This window comes from Artibeus jamaicensis, unplaced genomic scaffold (assembly GCF_021234435.1).
Source record: "Artibeus jamaicensis isolate MK-2021 breed Jamaican fruit bat unplaced genomic scaffold, CSHL_Jam_final contig_1998, whole genome shotgun sequence".
Classification (NCBI taxonomy): domain Eukaryota; kingdom Metazoa; phylum Chordata; class Mammalia; order Chiroptera; family Phyllostomidae; genus Artibeus; species Artibeus jamaicensis.
The window spans coordinates 15,558,994-15,575,256 of NW_026521407.1; the positions used below are offsets into that span (position 1 = coordinate 15,558,994).

General features: G+C 50.3%; 1 protein-coding gene across 10 annotated transcripts in view; it reads right to left on the reverse strand.

Annotated features, from left to right (window-relative positions):
- Positions 1-735: 735 nt before the first annotated feature.
- PECAM1 (platelet and endothelial cell adhesion molecule 1) overlaps positions 736-16,263 on the reverse strand; it is a 73,552-nt gene continuing 58,024 nt past the window's right edge. For 8 of the 10 annotated variants that reach the window (XM_053655358.1, XM_053655346.1, XM_053655354.1 and 5 more), the window contains 4 exons: positions 15,436-15,492; positions 14,235-14,349; positions 6,476-6,498; positions 736-1,799 (listed from right to left, as the gene is read on the reverse strand). In XM_053655358.1, coding sequence (XP_053511333.1) covers positions 14,243-14,349; positions 15,436-15,492 — 164 coding nt within the window. In that variant the 3' untranslated portion in view covers positions 736-1,799; positions 6,476-6,498; positions 14,235-14,242. The remainder of the gene's footprint in view (positions 1,800-6,475; positions 6,499-14,234; positions 14,350-15,435; positions 15,493-16,263) is intronic. The other 2 variants (XM_053655364.1, XM_053655361.1) reach the window with 1 other exon arrangement.

Here is a 16,263-nt window from a genome sequence, read left to right on the forward strand (position 1 = left end):
TCCCATTATATTTTCAAAGGAGTCTAAACCCTATCCATGTGAAGAATCATTAGTTTCATCTCATTGCAGAGATAAAGAATCTGAAGTGCTGAAGTTCAAGTGTCTGCAGCTGGGATCTGGCAGAGCCAGGATGCACTCAGATCTCCTTCTGCCTTCAGGCCCGGTGGGGTGATGCTCTGATGGGGGACCTGGCCAACGAGGCAGTAAGGTCTGGCCTGAGATCACTGGGGGGCATGGACCCCGAGGCTTAGCGGGATGGGAGGGCGCTTTACCAGTGGGGTTGCCAGATAAAATATAAGATCCCAGGTAAGTTCAAATTTCAGATAAATGAATACTTTTATAGTATAAGTATGTACCAAACATTACACGGGACATACTTATACTCAATTATTTGTTTATTTGAAATTCAAATTTAACTGGGCACCCTGGGTTTGGGGAGGTTTTGTTGTTTTTCCTCCATCTGACAACGCTAACAGCTAAGGACAGCCTAGGAGTCCTGGGCCGGGCAGCGAACACTGAAGCACCAGCCAACGGGTATTAATGGCTCAGTGTCTGGGTATCTCCGGCCTGGACTACAGTGAAGGACACAGAGGCCCTTGGCCTGGGTATGACCTACTCTGCTGATGGGACCTGTTTGGTTCCCCCTGTGACTTCAACAGGCCTGAGGAGTCCTCAAGCATGACAGATATCCTTATATACATGTGGCCTCTTGGAAGATGACATTTCACAGGTCTGTGAAGAGTAAAACATAACATTTATTTAATACAACACCGTCAGGGAGTCTGCAGCTCTGTCCCCAGGGTGGCACCGAGCGGTCTCAGTCAGGTGTGCCCACTAGTGAAATTCCACTGGAAATGGCCACAGCCCCTCACCCACCCACTCCAGACACTGTCAGAAACATCATAAGACCTCAGGAGACCATTTCTTTAGCAAGGAATAAATTAAAAAATTAGTAAGAAAAATACGCATGTCATTTTTTCTATTAAAAATAATATTTGCTGTAGGCAACCATCTTCCTGCTGCTCAGCCCCCAGCATGGCAGAGGAAAGGAGAGTTTAGGAAAACAGCAAATACCTGTGCTGCCCAATCTCATTTTCTATTTTGTGCACTGCCCGGAACGAACCTTGTCTTCAAGGTGACATGTCAATGGCGTTGCTCCCAAGCAGCTTTGTTTTTCCATTTGTGTCAGGCAAGGTCGTAGAGGGGACAGGGGACAGCCGTCTGGTCAGTGCTATGCACTTCCAAGGAACAAGGACTACCCAGAACTACAGGTCTTTGAAGGACCAAAGACAAAGAGGAAAAAAAACAAAACAAAACTAGCCCCTAGGCTAGGCCATTTGCTAGACATGATCAACTATAAAAAAAAAAATCAAATAAAGAAAAACAAACCAAAACACAGGCTTCTGTGTATGAGGGTACTTGGAAAAGTTCTTTATCTCTGCACAAGACGAAATATTCAAGTTTCAAAATATCCCAGTGGCCTGCGAACGCTGAACCTCCTTCTCCTGCTTTCCACTCCCAAAGATGCTCCGACTTGGTGGGAGGGGGGCTGTGTGGGAAATTCACTAGCCCCTCTGTATCTCCTCACACCCAACATAAATGTAGCAAGATGGCTTTTAAGAACTGGTGACTCAGCCTGAGGAAGTGCTGCGTTCAGTGGGAGCAGGGCAGGTTCAGAAATAAGTACACAGAGCTCTTGGAACCAGGAATCATCTGCTCTTCTTGGACTGTGGCTGTCCCCCCGGGGAGGAGTGGCCGCTCCCGCAGTCCTAAACTCCATTCAAGGAACCTTCCGTTCTCTGCAGTGACAAGAGACAAGACAAGGTCATGGTCACACCCTTCAGGACTGAAGACAGGCCTGGCGGAAAGGCATGCCAAAACGCAGATAGCACTGCTCAAAGGAGCGGCAAAGGAACACTGTCATCCACGGGTACCACCGGCCCTGTGGGGTCAGCTTCTGCCCACACTCTTTCCCCCTCGCTCCCCCCTCGCTCCCTGCCTGCCCTGCAGGGCCTGCAGCCCCTACTCCCCAAGTACGGGTTGCACTTGAGACTACCAACCAACTGCCCAAGCGCCCAGCACTCTGTGCACCCAGCACTCTGTTCCACGGGGGCTGCGCTCGCCCACAGAGGACTCGTGAAGTCAAGGGAGGGCTGGCTCCTTGCTCCAGCTCTGCTTCCAATGTGGGATGGGCCTTCCCTAGGTCTGTTTTTTAATTTTAAAAATGCAGGACTGAACTCTGATGATCACGTTTGAATGCTTTAAAATGACACATTTCTGCCTTAAAACAGAATAAAATTCTGATAGATTTCAATATGGACCAACCTTGAAAATGTTAGGCTAAGTGAAATAAGCCAGACACCAGACGAACAAATATGGTATGATTCCACCTTTATGAGGTGCCCGGAGTATTCAAATTTGGCGAGACAGAAAGTAGAGCAGTGGTTGCCGGGGGCTGGGGCACAAACTTTCAGTTTGGGAAGATGAAGAAGTTCTGGGGGGACGGTGGGGATGGACGCACAGCACTGTGGGTGTGCTGAATGTCACTGCCCTGTGCACTCACAATGTTAACATGGTAAATTTTATGTTGTGTATGTTTTGTGACAATAAAAAAAAGGACCGAAGGTCCCGCGTGCCATCTGGCAGTGTTTCCAGACTGCTCGCCTACCCACCCATCAGCGACTTGACTCACACCTTACCTGGGCACTGTTCTCCACATGGAGGACGCAAGAATCTGACCTCCCCCACCCTTAGAAATTATTGATGTGGACCAGAAGGTGGAAGAGGCCCTAACAAACTGTAGGAGTTTAGAGGTGGTGCAAGGACCCCAGCTGGGCAGCAAGGGAATCACACAGGGGAGAAGCGACGCTGGATCCAGCTTCCTGGGTGGAGAGGATTTGGACAAATGGATGGAGTGAGGGAGCAAGAGAGGAGCATGCTGGGAAATACTTGAGTAGAGGCAACGGTGAGCCCCAAAGAGCAGGCAGCATCTGAGTCTGTGATTCTGGACCTTCCAAGGACACAGGGCACCCTGCTTGCAGGAGGACTTAGGGAAGCAGGAGAGGTTGTGGGAATTAGCCGAGGTGTTGGGAACCCTGTGGCCACGCTGGTTGGCTCCCTGAGGGCGGGTTGAGATAGAGTCCCTGACTGTTCTGACCTGGCTGGGTCTGAGGAAACTCTAGGAACAGGATGTAGGTCTGAGGGGATTTAGCTAGAAGCCCAAGGCTTCTGCCTCCTCCTCTGCCAAGAGAGACCCTGGTCAAGAAAGTGGGCCAAGAAAGCTGTGTTGGCCCCAGGGGGCTGGAGGCCTGCCAGCCAGCCTTGGCAGCTACCCTCGCCCCATTTCCTCTGCTCCACGGAGGGGTGGCCCTGCTGTCCAGCCTTTCTGCAGGGCCCAGACCAAGTGCCTCCCCAGACACCTCTGCTCTCCCTCTCCGAAGGAAGCCAGCGCTTGGGGAGCTGCCATAGGACCAGCACCACAGACAGGAAGGGCTGGGCCACAGTCAACTGCGCCTTAGAGATTTTGAAGTAAAGGTTAACACGTTCACATCCAAGGCCTGTGTTTGCCTGAGAGGCCAGCCACCAGCCACTCACATACAGCCATGAAATCGCCCTGCTTTCTGGCCAAAGGTCATTTTGCTTCCAACACCCTTGGGATGTCTACTTCCTGCTTCTAGAATGTGCTCCTTATGGGCACTTGCAATAAGCCAGATCTGCACTAGGTGCCCATTTAATTCCTGCAAGCACCAGGTGAGGGGGTTTTAAAACCTCCAATCTACAGATGAGAAAACTGAGGCCAGGGGAGGTTAGGTTGTATCTGACCAAAGAGACATGGCTAATATATGGCTGATAAGAGAAAAGTCAAACTTTAATGTGGGTGTCTGATCCTAAGTCAAAGCCTGGCTTTGACTGAATCCTATGCCTTGAGTAAGCAAGTGTTATATTCCCCTAATGTGCTGGGGGCGGGGGGCGGGGTATGTGAAGGCCAAGTTGAAGTTTCCCCATCCATGCCCCATATTGTCAGTGTCTGATAACAAAAACTTCAAAGTAGATAATCAACTAGCTTTTAAATGACAGTTTGCAGTTTGCATAGTACTTGGTACATATGTTTCTCATTTAACCCTTAAGGGTGCTCTCTTAAGACACTCCTAATAGATCGTTATTATTGTTCGTATTGTTGTCACCATCATCTCCATTTTCCAGGTCAGAAGCTTAGCCTTCGGGAAATCAGGATCACCCAGGAGATGTCTGGAGAATTGGAACTCACACTCCAGTCTCTTGATCCCAACCCCTGGGCAGTTCCCACTGCAGCCCAGCTGCCCGCTGGCTCCCAGGAGGGAAGGACGTGAGCTGTAAATAGGAGTTGCCTTTTTTCAGTAAGAAGGCAAAGTTCCCTCCAAAATCCCAAGACCCACGCAGGTGCAGATTCGCCTATTTGAATGCTGGGTGTTCTCTTTCACGTTATCTGTCTGCCTCGGCCACAAACACGATTCATAAACAAGGTAAAAATGGCAGAGGAAAATGAAGTCAGAATGTGCCATTGAAGCAAGTCAAACAATACTAAATTGGTATTTGGCTGAGTGGCTATCTCATTGTTAAGATATTTCCTCCAATATGTTTTCAGAAGCAACGGCCATTAAACAACCGGGAATGATCGCCAGGTTTGATTTCAGGAAGGAAATCCCCTCCCATTTCCCTACTGGGCAATTCAATTTTCTCCTGACCCTCACCAGCGGATTATTAGGGAAAATATACCTGCTTCTTTTATAAACAAAATGCTTTCACTTAAAGATTCAAAATTCCTTCCCAACGGCTGGGAGCCCCTGCTCTCCCTCCAGAGGTGTTAGTATTACGGAGCACAGGGCCAGCCATGCGTGGGCTCTTGGGAGCATCCTGGGAGCAGGCTTCTGGGCCCACGGGCCAGCTTCTTGGGAAAGGGAAAGTTCTTTCTGTCCTGGAGCTCCGAGCCCTGGTCCAGAGAGGCCGTTTGGATTGAAGACAAAGTAAATAGGCCAGTCCTGCAGGTCCGGCAGCCCTGCCTCGGGCGGACACAGCCATGGTTACCGCAGCCTCTGTTTATCTGGGTCCCACACAGCCCGTGGAGCAACGGTCTCACTTTCCACTCTCTCAAGGCCACAATGGCTGGGACAGTGACATCACTCCTCCCAGGGAGTCTTGTGCCATGGACTGACCAGGGGATCTGCTAGTTTGGGCCTTGGTTTTCTCACTTGTAAATCGGGCTCCCTGTCCTTCCAGTTCAATAGTCTCTGACTCCAGAAGTCTGGGTGGGTTTAGGTTCTGAAAAGACATTCATTTCGTTCCTCTCATTCTAAAATTGATAGCTTTCCTCCATAATAAGAATGTCAGCGGCTTCCTGTCTGTCAAAGGCATAATGAGTTCTCTGTTTTAGAAGAATTCAGACTCAGGCAAAACAAAGGAAGCTGGGGGCCCCATTGGAAGGGTGACCAGCAAGCTTGCTGAAAGTTCTTCCCAGACCTTAAAGAAGCTGTTCAGTGGGGCAAATTCTTCATCTCTTTAAGATGCTAGCTGCCCAGTGAGTTAAAGCCTGCACTGCTGGGTGGCTCATCAAAAGGATGGGAGACAAGGGGAGCCGGGTCTTTGCAAAATTTGAACGTGGACTTCTAAATTTCTTTTGAACATTCCCACCTGCCAAGTAGCAGTTTCCTAAATCCTGTTTCCTATGAAACCTCCTAATGGGGCACTCAGTCCTTCACGAGCAAGCCCTAACTTACCTTCCCCATCACCGGTCACCATCACTCTCTCCTCCAACACAGAGCTGCTTAAAGCTCTGGCCCTCATGCCTTTGCTCCTCCCGCTGGCCTTTCTACCTGGGCCCTGCTGTAATCTGACTCACTCTTCACGGCCCATCCAAATGACCCTGTCCTTGGCGAAGAGACTATTAACTAGGTGGAATGAAGCATCTCTCTTCTGTGTTTCCATTGTCCTTGGTGTAGCTGTAGCTCTAGCTTTCTCATCAGTGATAACTTGTCTGAACCCCTCATCGAGTCAAGGACCTTGAGCATCCCCCCCAGAGGGGGGCCTGGTGTGTAGGAGTGAGCTGTCGGTGTCCTATTCCTCCAAGCACGCCCCCCAAAGCTGCCTTCTTCCCACACCTGACCCCTGGACTAGCAGGAAATACGAACTTGGCTTGTTCGGAGCCAAGTGCCCTAGATTCCCGATTCTCTGGGAGGGGACTTCCAGGGCTTCCCTTTATATGTGGAGTGAGATGTCACAATGGAAACGGTGGGAGAGAATGTTTGACATCATGACCGGCCGAGAAAAGCTGGCTACTCTCTAATAGCCAGGTGTCCACTGGCCCAGGGCTCCTGGTCGAAAACAGACAAGGCCAGTGCGGGGTGTATGAGTAGGAATGCAGAATCTGGGTGAGTCTGCAACTGTGTCACTGTTCAATACACTATTTTAAAAAAATAATGTATATAAAATGTGTACTTACAGAATATCTGTTTTCCATGAAATCTGCAAAACAAAGGGGGACAGGGAGGTGAGCAGTGTGGGGAGAACGTATTAGGCAGCCCTGACCCCAACATCCCAGAAGGAAAGGTAATGAGATGCAGAAGGAAATGCCAGGCCCGACCCCCCCAGCTCACTGGGGGCCCAGGTCTGTGGCTCCTCCGCCCAGGCAGCTTCCCCTGGGCCCTGTAGCTCCCTCCATGTGACAAGCATATAATGTCCCCGGCAGCTCATTTTGACATTTTAAACAGTTCTTTAAAAAATTAGTACCACTTGTTATTTTAGGGGAAAAAGACCCGAAAACTGCAGGAAAATAGAAAGTAGCAGATAAAAAGTACCTTTGGTTCTACTCTCCAAACCCTGCAGACACTTTACATCTTTTCGTCTTTTCTGCTGTGAGGAGGATTTCTTTAGAGTCATAAGTAACCAGTATGTGCCATTTTATAGCCTATCTTTCTCACAGACATGATTTTATAATAATTTTCTGGTACCTTCATAAACATTATTGCTAGAAGGTGGATAATAATCATTCGATGGATGTGTAATTATTTACTTAACCAGTTCCGTACTTCAATAATTTAGGTTCTTTCCAGTTTTCCCTATTTTTAAATAATGCTGCCAGCATCCTCTTTGGGAATAAAGCTATTTCCATATCTCTTACTAGTCTGTTCATTTCTGGGAGTGCCATCAAGGGAGCAGAAGGTATACACATTGCTGACTCTTTCAGCACCTATGGCCCAAGTGCTGTCGCAAGAGTGGGACCGCCATATTCCCCGCCCTGGGGAGCCTTGACTCAACTCAGCTGTCTGGAGACTACTCTGCCTTCTTGCCAGAGGGTCTGCCTGGACTAGCTGCCCCTGCCAGGCTTCAGTGATGAAAATGTTCCTCACTGGACATCAGGAAGATGAGAGGGAGGGCGAGAAGGGCCAATGAGAACAGGAGGGTGAGTGATCTCTGCCTGTATTAGTTAGAGATGGTTTTCACTATAAGAGGCAAGAGAGGGGCATGATTTGCCCCAGTGGACGGGACCTGGCCAGACTAATAGCAGAGTTTCTGAATGGGCAGTGGCTCACATGTTGGGGCTGATTCCTGTGGACATAGACATGAAAACAGAGAAGCCATAGGGACCTCTGGTTACCTGGGCAAGGTCCCAAGAGGAGATATAGGAACTGGAGGTGGTTGTCATTCTTGATGGTGGTGCTGCGAGAGTGGGAGGGCCATGACCCCTCCCCAAATCCTCAGTCCTTCTGGTAGAAGCTCTCTAAGAGGCCCCAGTTCCTACCAGCTGCCCAAGCCCAAACCGGGTCCCTTCTGAGTCTTGGGCAGACTCAGGGCCCATCAGTCATGACCCTTCTGTTTCTTTCTCTAATTTAGAAGGATCCTGTTTCCACAAGTCCACTTCCCCCTCGAACCCTGTCTTATCACAGCTCCATTGTGTATCCCTCTAGAAGGAACAGGGCCAGAAATTCCTAAGGGGCCCCCTTCTGTCCTGGCGGGGACAGAAGCAGGTGTCAATGGCCAAATGGATGAATCAGTTCAACCACGAAGTCGAGCCATTGTGTAAACTTCCACACATTGAGCGAGGCCTGGGCAGCACCCCACCCCCGCCCCAAATCTGACCTGGGAGGACCTGAGGGACCCCATGCTTCCTGCTCCCCCAAATCCCTAAGGGCTCTGGAATGAGAAGAAAGAGGGGAAAAGCCTCAGTCTGTGCTTCCTAAAGCAATCTGAACACAAAGTACTGATATTTGGGTCTGCCGATAAACACCAAGTTTTTGAACACTTGTAGGTTTCTTCTTTGATAATGCAGCAACCACTACAAAAATAGAATCTGGAGGGCAGTATTCTTTTTATGTTCCACAAAGCACTTTTTCACCCTGTTCAATTCCAAGTCTGGGTTGCTTTGGGCCTTGCAGGATGGGCCCTCGAGAGCTCTTCTCGCCCTCCCAGAGGGGACATGGCGCAAAGGCCCTTGTTCTTTTTTTCTTGATGAACAGCTACTCTTGGTGGACAGGATTTCTGCCCCTTAAGAAACATCTGGATGTCTGAATTCCAGGCAAAGAAAAAGCAGAAAGTGGAGACTGAGTGAGCAGACACTAGTTAGGCAGTAGCCGGGTAGCTCAGTTGGTTAGAGCACTGGCCCAATACACCAAAGTTGCAGGTTCAATCCCCTGGTCGGGGCACATACAAGAATCAATCAATGAATGCATAAATAAATGGAACAACAAATTGATGTATCTTTCTCTCTCTCTAAAAAAATCAATAAACAAAACAAAACTTCAAAAGACTTAGATTAGTATCTGGAGCAGGACTTGGCATCTTTTCCTAGGACCCTGAGTGGGCAGGGGGGATGTGCCCAGGACACCTCCCCAGGTGAGCACGGGGCATTTAGAGAGGAAAACCAGCTGTCCTGCTGGAAGACTCACAGGAAGTGAATCCCTTCAAGCCAGGGTTTCTCAGCATTGGCACTAAGGGCGTCTGGTCTGGGGTAACTCTTTGTTTTGGGAGTTGTCCTGTGCACTGTAACATGTTTAGCAGCATCCCTGGCCTCCGCCCATTAAATGCAGTAGCACCCCTCCTTCCCCCCAATTTATGATAAGCAAAATTGTCTCCAGATGTCACCAAACATCGCCTACATGGAGAACCACTGCTCTAAAACATGGGAATCTCATCCAGACTGGAGTTCTTTTCCAGGGAAGAACTTGACCACACTGGTAATCAGAATAAGCCACTTTACACTGTTTTGAAGTTCATTGTAAATACAGGCTAACAGGTTTCGCTTTGGATGGCCTGCAAGCGGTTTATAAAGTACTTTCAGAATAGGCTGGTTTAGTGCTGAATCAGATGTAACGTCTCCTGGTCAGAAACTGCCATTTGCACAATTGTGGCTCAGCCAGACCAAAGGAACGGCTGAAAGCCAGGGATAGCTGTGCGTGTACAGAGAGGCCCCCGCTCAGCCATCATTTCTCTTTTTGCTCTTGTCAGTAGGAGAACGAAGGGGAGGTAAAGAGAATGAAATCATTCCTTGGATTAGCCAGGACTAATCAGAGAAGGAGAAAGTAGATGACAGAGGAGAAGAGAGATGGGGGCAGGGCAGGGGTTGACTCCAGGTGACCCTGCAACCCAGAGCCCCAAAGCTAGGGGCAAGCCCTGGAAACCCAAATGTCAGACCACAGGTGAGTAACGGACTGTCCCGCATCAGGTCCTAGGCTGCCAGGGATGGGAGTAAACAGACTGTAGTCAGGTGTCAAGAGATAAAGGTGCCAAACTGGAACCTAGGCTACTTTCTTTCAGCTCTCACCTTCTAGGACCGCTCATGTCACTGCTCACTGAGGGACACACCACTGCCTGACTTCCCCATTTCTGGGAAGCCACATTCTAAGCTATAACCAGAGATGCCGTCGCTGACTCGGACTTGCAAATAATCAAAAAGGGAATAAGAACTGTAGAAAAACTCAAGTGTTGAGCTTGCAGATCTAAATTATGAGGAAATTTATCAGCATTTTCTCCATTCCCCTAAGAAACTGAAAGTTACAGAGATGCAAAATTTCTCAATTTGGTTTCTTTCTAATGCAATTTTTCTAGTTCTGAGAAACTCTCTCCTTCCTTCCCTAATATGAAGCAACAAATCGTCAAACCGTTGGAAGGGAGAAACACCCAAACACCAAAAGGTTCCCTCTCCTTAGACTGAGTTAATTGCTGGGATGTTAACTTAACTATATGTCAGCATGGTAGTGGGCTCTGAGCAGAACCGCTGACTTACATGACCATGGCCATGACCCAGCGGGAGACACTGAGTTGGAAGAGATGTCCCCCTCCTCCCCATTTTAAAGAATCCATCTGCCTACCACAGCCCTTCCTTATTGAAGGGGAAACTTGGGCTTAAAAGCAAACACCTGTGTGATCTTGGCACCAAGGGTGGATAAAGGATTACAATTGGCTCCAAGGGTCACAGGCGGTGACTTGCAGAAATGACTGATAACTCCCTCCTCACCAACACATTCAGGGCCGACTAAGGCACAGACAAATGACAGTCACTTCCAAGCACCAGGACATTGAGACTCTCTCAATGTTATAATTGGAAGGCAACTTCGGATTGTTCTTCCAGCCAGTGGTTGGAAGATAAAAAGGCTGCCCTGAGTCAAATTCACTGAGAGGCAAAGGAGCACAGTTGTTGCTGGAGGTGGGGGGCGGGGGGAGAAGGGAGTTGTTTAGTGGGTATGAAGCTTCCCTTTGGGAAGATGGAAAACTTCTGGAGACGGATGATGGTAATGGTCATACAATATTATGAATGGATTTAACGCCCTTGAAATGTACACTTAAAAGCGGTGAAAATGGTGTTAGGTATACTATACCACAGTTTTACAAACATGCTGAGCTTAGAGACTAAAGCCAAGATTACAAAGACCCAGCACCCCCACCACCACCCCCCAGCCAGCAGCCCACACTCTCCAGGTCCCACCAGAGCTCCACCCGGGGCTGCTCCTCCGAGACAGGCCTGCCCCCTGCCCTTTCGCTTATCCAGAAGAGCAGTTGCCTTTGTATCACTCAGGGGAAACCAGGGTTTTCAGAGCCAGAACTACACCCTGTGAGCCAGTTCCCAAAATAGCCAGCCCTGAAGTGCTGCCCATTGGAAGACTTGGAACTGAGAAATTAAGGTGGGGAAGAATAAAAGATTAAGAAGGAAAGGTTAAACAGACTCAGCTCTGCCCTCAGCCTGCTCACCGACCTGTCCAGAAACCAACCTCCCACCTCCACCCCCAGCCCAGGCCTTTATTTTACTGTGGGTCCTCCCCTACACACACACACACACACACACACACACACACACACACACACACACACACACACACGTGTATCTCTGCTGTCCACCCGGAGCCCTCCCGCCAGGACTGCTGGGGAGTAGGAAAGACCCACCCCTTCAAACTAGAAGCAGAGCAGAACTTAGAGTGATGTAATCAAAAGGGAGCTCAGAGCATCTTGAAGGTATGGTACCCTCAGAGCATCTAAGAGTATGGTCCCCAGACCAGCAGCTGCAGCATGTGGGAACTGGTTAGAAATGCAGATTCTCAGCCCCGCTCTAGACCCACTGAATCGGAAATGCAGGAGGCGGTGCCAAGCGACCTGTGTTTTAACAAACCTGGAGAACCCCTGACCTACATCTGAGTCCATGCCCCCCATGTCACAGAGAAGGTGACTGAGGTCCAGAGAGACTTCATGACGTACCCAGAGGTACCCAGACCCTACCAGGCTATTACCCTTAACTTCTGAGGTAGATAGACTTGAACCCTCTAATTAAGCTGATGAAACTGTGGAAACTAAACAAGCAAAAAAAGCTGGAAAATGCAGAAGCCCGCAGTCAATTGGTTTGGCAACACAGAGAGGAAATGTGAAGGCTCTGTAGCGGGCTCCCAGCACTCAAGACCGCTCGGCCACTGCTGGCCTAGGGACCGGGACGGGTCACGGAAGCCCTGGGCCCACTTCCCCATCTGAAGAGCATGTGTAGTAACAGAGCCTCCTTCAGCCTTATGAGTAGGAGGAGTAAGTGAGCATCTGATGGTAAGAGGAAAAGAAAGAAAAGAAAAGAGGAACTGGACCTCACTGTGTGGCTCAGTTGGTTGGATGTCATCCCACAAAACAAAAGGTCCACGGCCCAATTCCAGGTCAGGGCACGCACCTGGGTCCCTGGTCGGGGCGCATGTGAGAGGCAACTGATCGATGTTTCTTTCCCTCTCTCCCTCCCTCCCCCTCTCTCTAAAATAAACAAATAAATAAATAAATATTCTTTTTAGAAAAAGAGGAGCAACCAAGGCCTGCAGCCTGCTCTCCTTAAGCAGCAGCTGAGTGGGAATGCTCAGAAGTGGGAAATGCCTTGGCTTCCAGCACTGGAACCCCTCCCCGGGAGGTGGGGGTGTTCACTGGCTCTCGCAGCAGCACTGAGGTTTTGGTTACAAGACCCAGAGCTGGCTCTACCCTCAACCCTTGGGCAGGAGCCAGCTGCCAAGTCAGAGACCAGATTACAGAGGGACCCCAGCCCCAGCTGACCCCTGATGGCCCAGATGGTCCAGCGGGAACGTCCTGGCCTGGGAATCGGGAGATGGCTTTAGTCTTGCCCTGGATACTGAACTCTCTTGGGCACCAGTTCCTCTCGTGTCTTTTAGCTAAAACGGACTGAATGCTCACCATACGGTAGAGAGGATGCACTGACTGCGTGCTCGGGGCGGGTGATCAGCGCCAACTCCCTACCTCATCCTCTTTAACCCCATTTAACAACTGAAGAAACTGAATCTCAGAGAGGTTGGGCATCTTGGTCAAAGTCACACAGCTGGTAAGTGGCAGTACCAGGACAAGGGGTTCAGTGACTCCGAACAAAACAGGGCCCTTCACTGCCTCAGTCCCTCCCTACAGGGTTGGCGTCTGGTGCCTTGGGTCCATTCCAGCCCAAGGCCAGAGGGAGCAGCTGCACTCCAACAGCCCGGCCCTGAGTGAGGACTCAGGCATCTAGAAGCAGCCTGGGGACCCTGAGAGAACCCACTTGCACAGCTCCCTTAAAGCGGATCCAGGAAGTCGGAACACACCTCCCCCAAACATGCCACTCCAGCAAAACGATTACTGAGGTGGTTGGTGGGGGCGGGCAGATAATCAGTGGCTGCAGAAAGCAGCCATCTTGGGAGCTTCTCTTATCTGGGTGACAGCAGATGCTACCGAGACTGAGAGCCGCCATAAATCCGCTGTCCCGGGCAAGTTTTATGGCTGTGAAGACAATGAAAATGTGGTGGTGGTGGGGGGTGGACCTGCATGAATAAACCCTGCTCCCCAGTAACCCCCCATATAGTTGCCTCCCACAGCCTCCCACCCCGGAGCCCTTTCCTCTGTTTTGTCACTTCCCCACCTATTTATTATCCTTGTTTAACATGCTAAACGAGCCACAAATTCTAACCACTCCGGAGTCACTCACGGGTGCTTGTTTTTCTCTTGTTAATCTGTCTTTTGTTGGCAGGGCCCCTAATGCCAACCCTGTGGAATCCACAGGGAGGTGGCCTTCACCAGCTGGGAAGGGCCTCCAGGGGTGGCCTTAGGTGACTGCAGACCCCACGCGGCTTTACCCCTGCAGCCCTCCTGGCGCCCGGCTTCCCTTCCCGGAAACCAAAGGCAGTGCCCCTCAGTGACCAGGAGCATGGGGTCTGGCTCCAGCAGACACGTTTCTCAGGGACTTGCTTGCTGTGTGACCTTGGGCAAGTATTTTAACCTCTCTAAGCCTCAGTATTCTCGTCTGTAAAACGGGGTTTATTGTGAGGTTTGAAAGAGTGTGTAACAGACCACTTGGAACCCACAGTATACGCTCAATGAATGTGAGCTTTCGCACAGGCAAAGCAACTGAAAGTGACCAGTCTCAGGGACCGTGAGGAAAGCAGAAGAGGCATTTTTGCACAATTAGCAAACAGGATCAACCTTGAACCCTACCTGACATTTAGCCTTCTGTGCCCCCGGAAGAATAGGGACAAGAACAGAGAAAGCCCATTTATTCCCAAGTTTACATTTTGCTAATTCTGAATATCCTGAACATGGAAAATCACATACTAAAGCCAGAAATGCCCCAGGAAGAGGCTTTCAAAATGTTTTCAGTCAATGTCAAGTCCCGCACGGGGCTGAGTTTCTGTGAAAATGCCATTATAAAAAGAAGATCGCTTCAGGAGTGATCTCACTTTGGATACAAGTAGGCTCTACGGTAAGATACGTACCTGTCTGTTCAGACGGTGTCAGCATCAGAGACATCGGAGAACTGGTTAGAGTTCAGATGCTGGAGGTTCTGATTCTGTGGGTCGGGTTGGGTCTGAGACCACGGCGGCTGCCGGCCTGTGAAGCACACTTGGATTTAGCTGGGCTTTCCCGAAGTCTCCCAGTCTTTTTTTTCCCCCCAAGATTTTATTTATTAATTTAGAGGGAGGGAGGGGAGCAAGAGAAAGAGGGAAGGAAATATCGGTCGGTCACCTCTCTTATGGGCTGGTCCAACAGGGGACTGGGCCTGCAACCCAGGCATGTGCCCTAACTGGGAGTTGAACCGCTGACCTTTAGGTTTGCAGGACATGCCCAATCCACTGAGCCACAGCTGCCTGGGCTCCCAGCCCTTTTTAATAATCCCTTTCAAAGAATCCACTTAAATAGAGGTCAGCTGTACAAAGCAAGCTAACCCACTAGTGATGACTTGCCCCAGGACGGTTATGTCTTTTAGGTTGCTACTTAGTTTCAGAATTTAAAAGTAATCATTTTAGATTTCACTTCTCCAGAACGAAATACAATAATTTTACAAAGGAGGAGCTTGTTGGGAACCTCCCGGTTCCATACCAGCTGGGCACAGTGCTCGGTCTGGGGAAGCTCTCCTTTGTGAGGAAGCAGCGAGACGGCATTAGAAGTGGGTCTGGGTGGAAATCGAAGGGGACAGGGGCAGGTGCACACTCCCTCCCTGCAGTCTGCGCTCTCGGAGAGGCTGAAGCTACCCGTGGTCTTCAAAGCAGAGCGCTGACGTTGTCTGAGACCTTCGGGAGCCCACTGCTCCTGGACCCATGTGGGGAGCAAGCGAGACTCGCTCACTGGCCCCGGAGAATAGGCAGGGCTGTACTGCTTCTCTCGGGGCCACAGGGGAGCACCCGGAACTCTGTCCGGGGTCCTGTGAGCACACGGGTGTCAGGACACACTCCAGCCCAGCAGCTGAGTGCCTGCTTGCCTGGCATGCAGCGGCCACTTGATAAGCATTACATCAACTAAATAGCATGTGTCAACCCATGGCTACTTTTTAAAATTGGTGAGAGTCAACTGTGTGACAGGTGGCACCCCCTTTTGACTTCCTTTGCTCCCTCCCTTCCCTGCCCACGCCCAGGACCCCATGGATGATTCTGGGGGCAGTGCCCACCACGCTGGGGCAGTCAGGGACTCCTCACTCACCAGGGTTAGCTTTCCGGATTTCAGTGTACACTGTCTCCGTGCCCTTCCTTCCCAGACCTGGAAAGGGACCAGGCACAGGTCAGTAGCTGCCTCTGGACACCAGGTCGGCCCATTGCTGAAGCAGGAAAATATCTGAGGCTCCCTAGGCAAGGCTGCACCCCGCCCCCGGCAACCCCATGACTGCCTGCAGAACTTCTCCCCACTAAGCCCCGGGCCATTTCCTGGCTTTAGAAGATCCTCATCTAACCAGCATCACTCGACCTGGAAATACAAGGTCAACGGGTCACCGTGGGAACCCTGGACCTGAGGGCCTGCAGGCGGACAGGCTCTCAACACAGGCCTGTAACCTCCAGCTCCGTGGCCTCACCCCTCTTGCCTGGCCACTGTGTCCCTCTGTCCAGCTGCTCTGCCGGCCTGTCCCAGGAGGCTGGGCATGGCCTCCCAATCACTGGCCATCTGGGTGTCAGCCTGAGCGTCATCTGTGATGGGATTAGCTGGGACTGAGAACCAGTCATGATTCCAGAGTTCACCTGCCAACCCCTGGACCTCACTGCAGATGCTGACTGAGTTTGTCTGAGGTGGACCCTAGCTTTGATTTTTTTAAAGGCATTTAAATATATATATATATATATATATATATATATATATTTTTTTTTTTTTAGAGAGAGGGGAAGAGAGGGAGAGAAACATCGATGTGGAAAGAAAACATCGACCGGTTGCCTCCCACACGTGTCCTGACTGAGGATCGAACGGGCACCCACCCTACTGAGCCACACCAGTCAGGCCCGGCTTTGCTGTTTTGAAGCGCTCCCCAGGGGGCTCTAACAT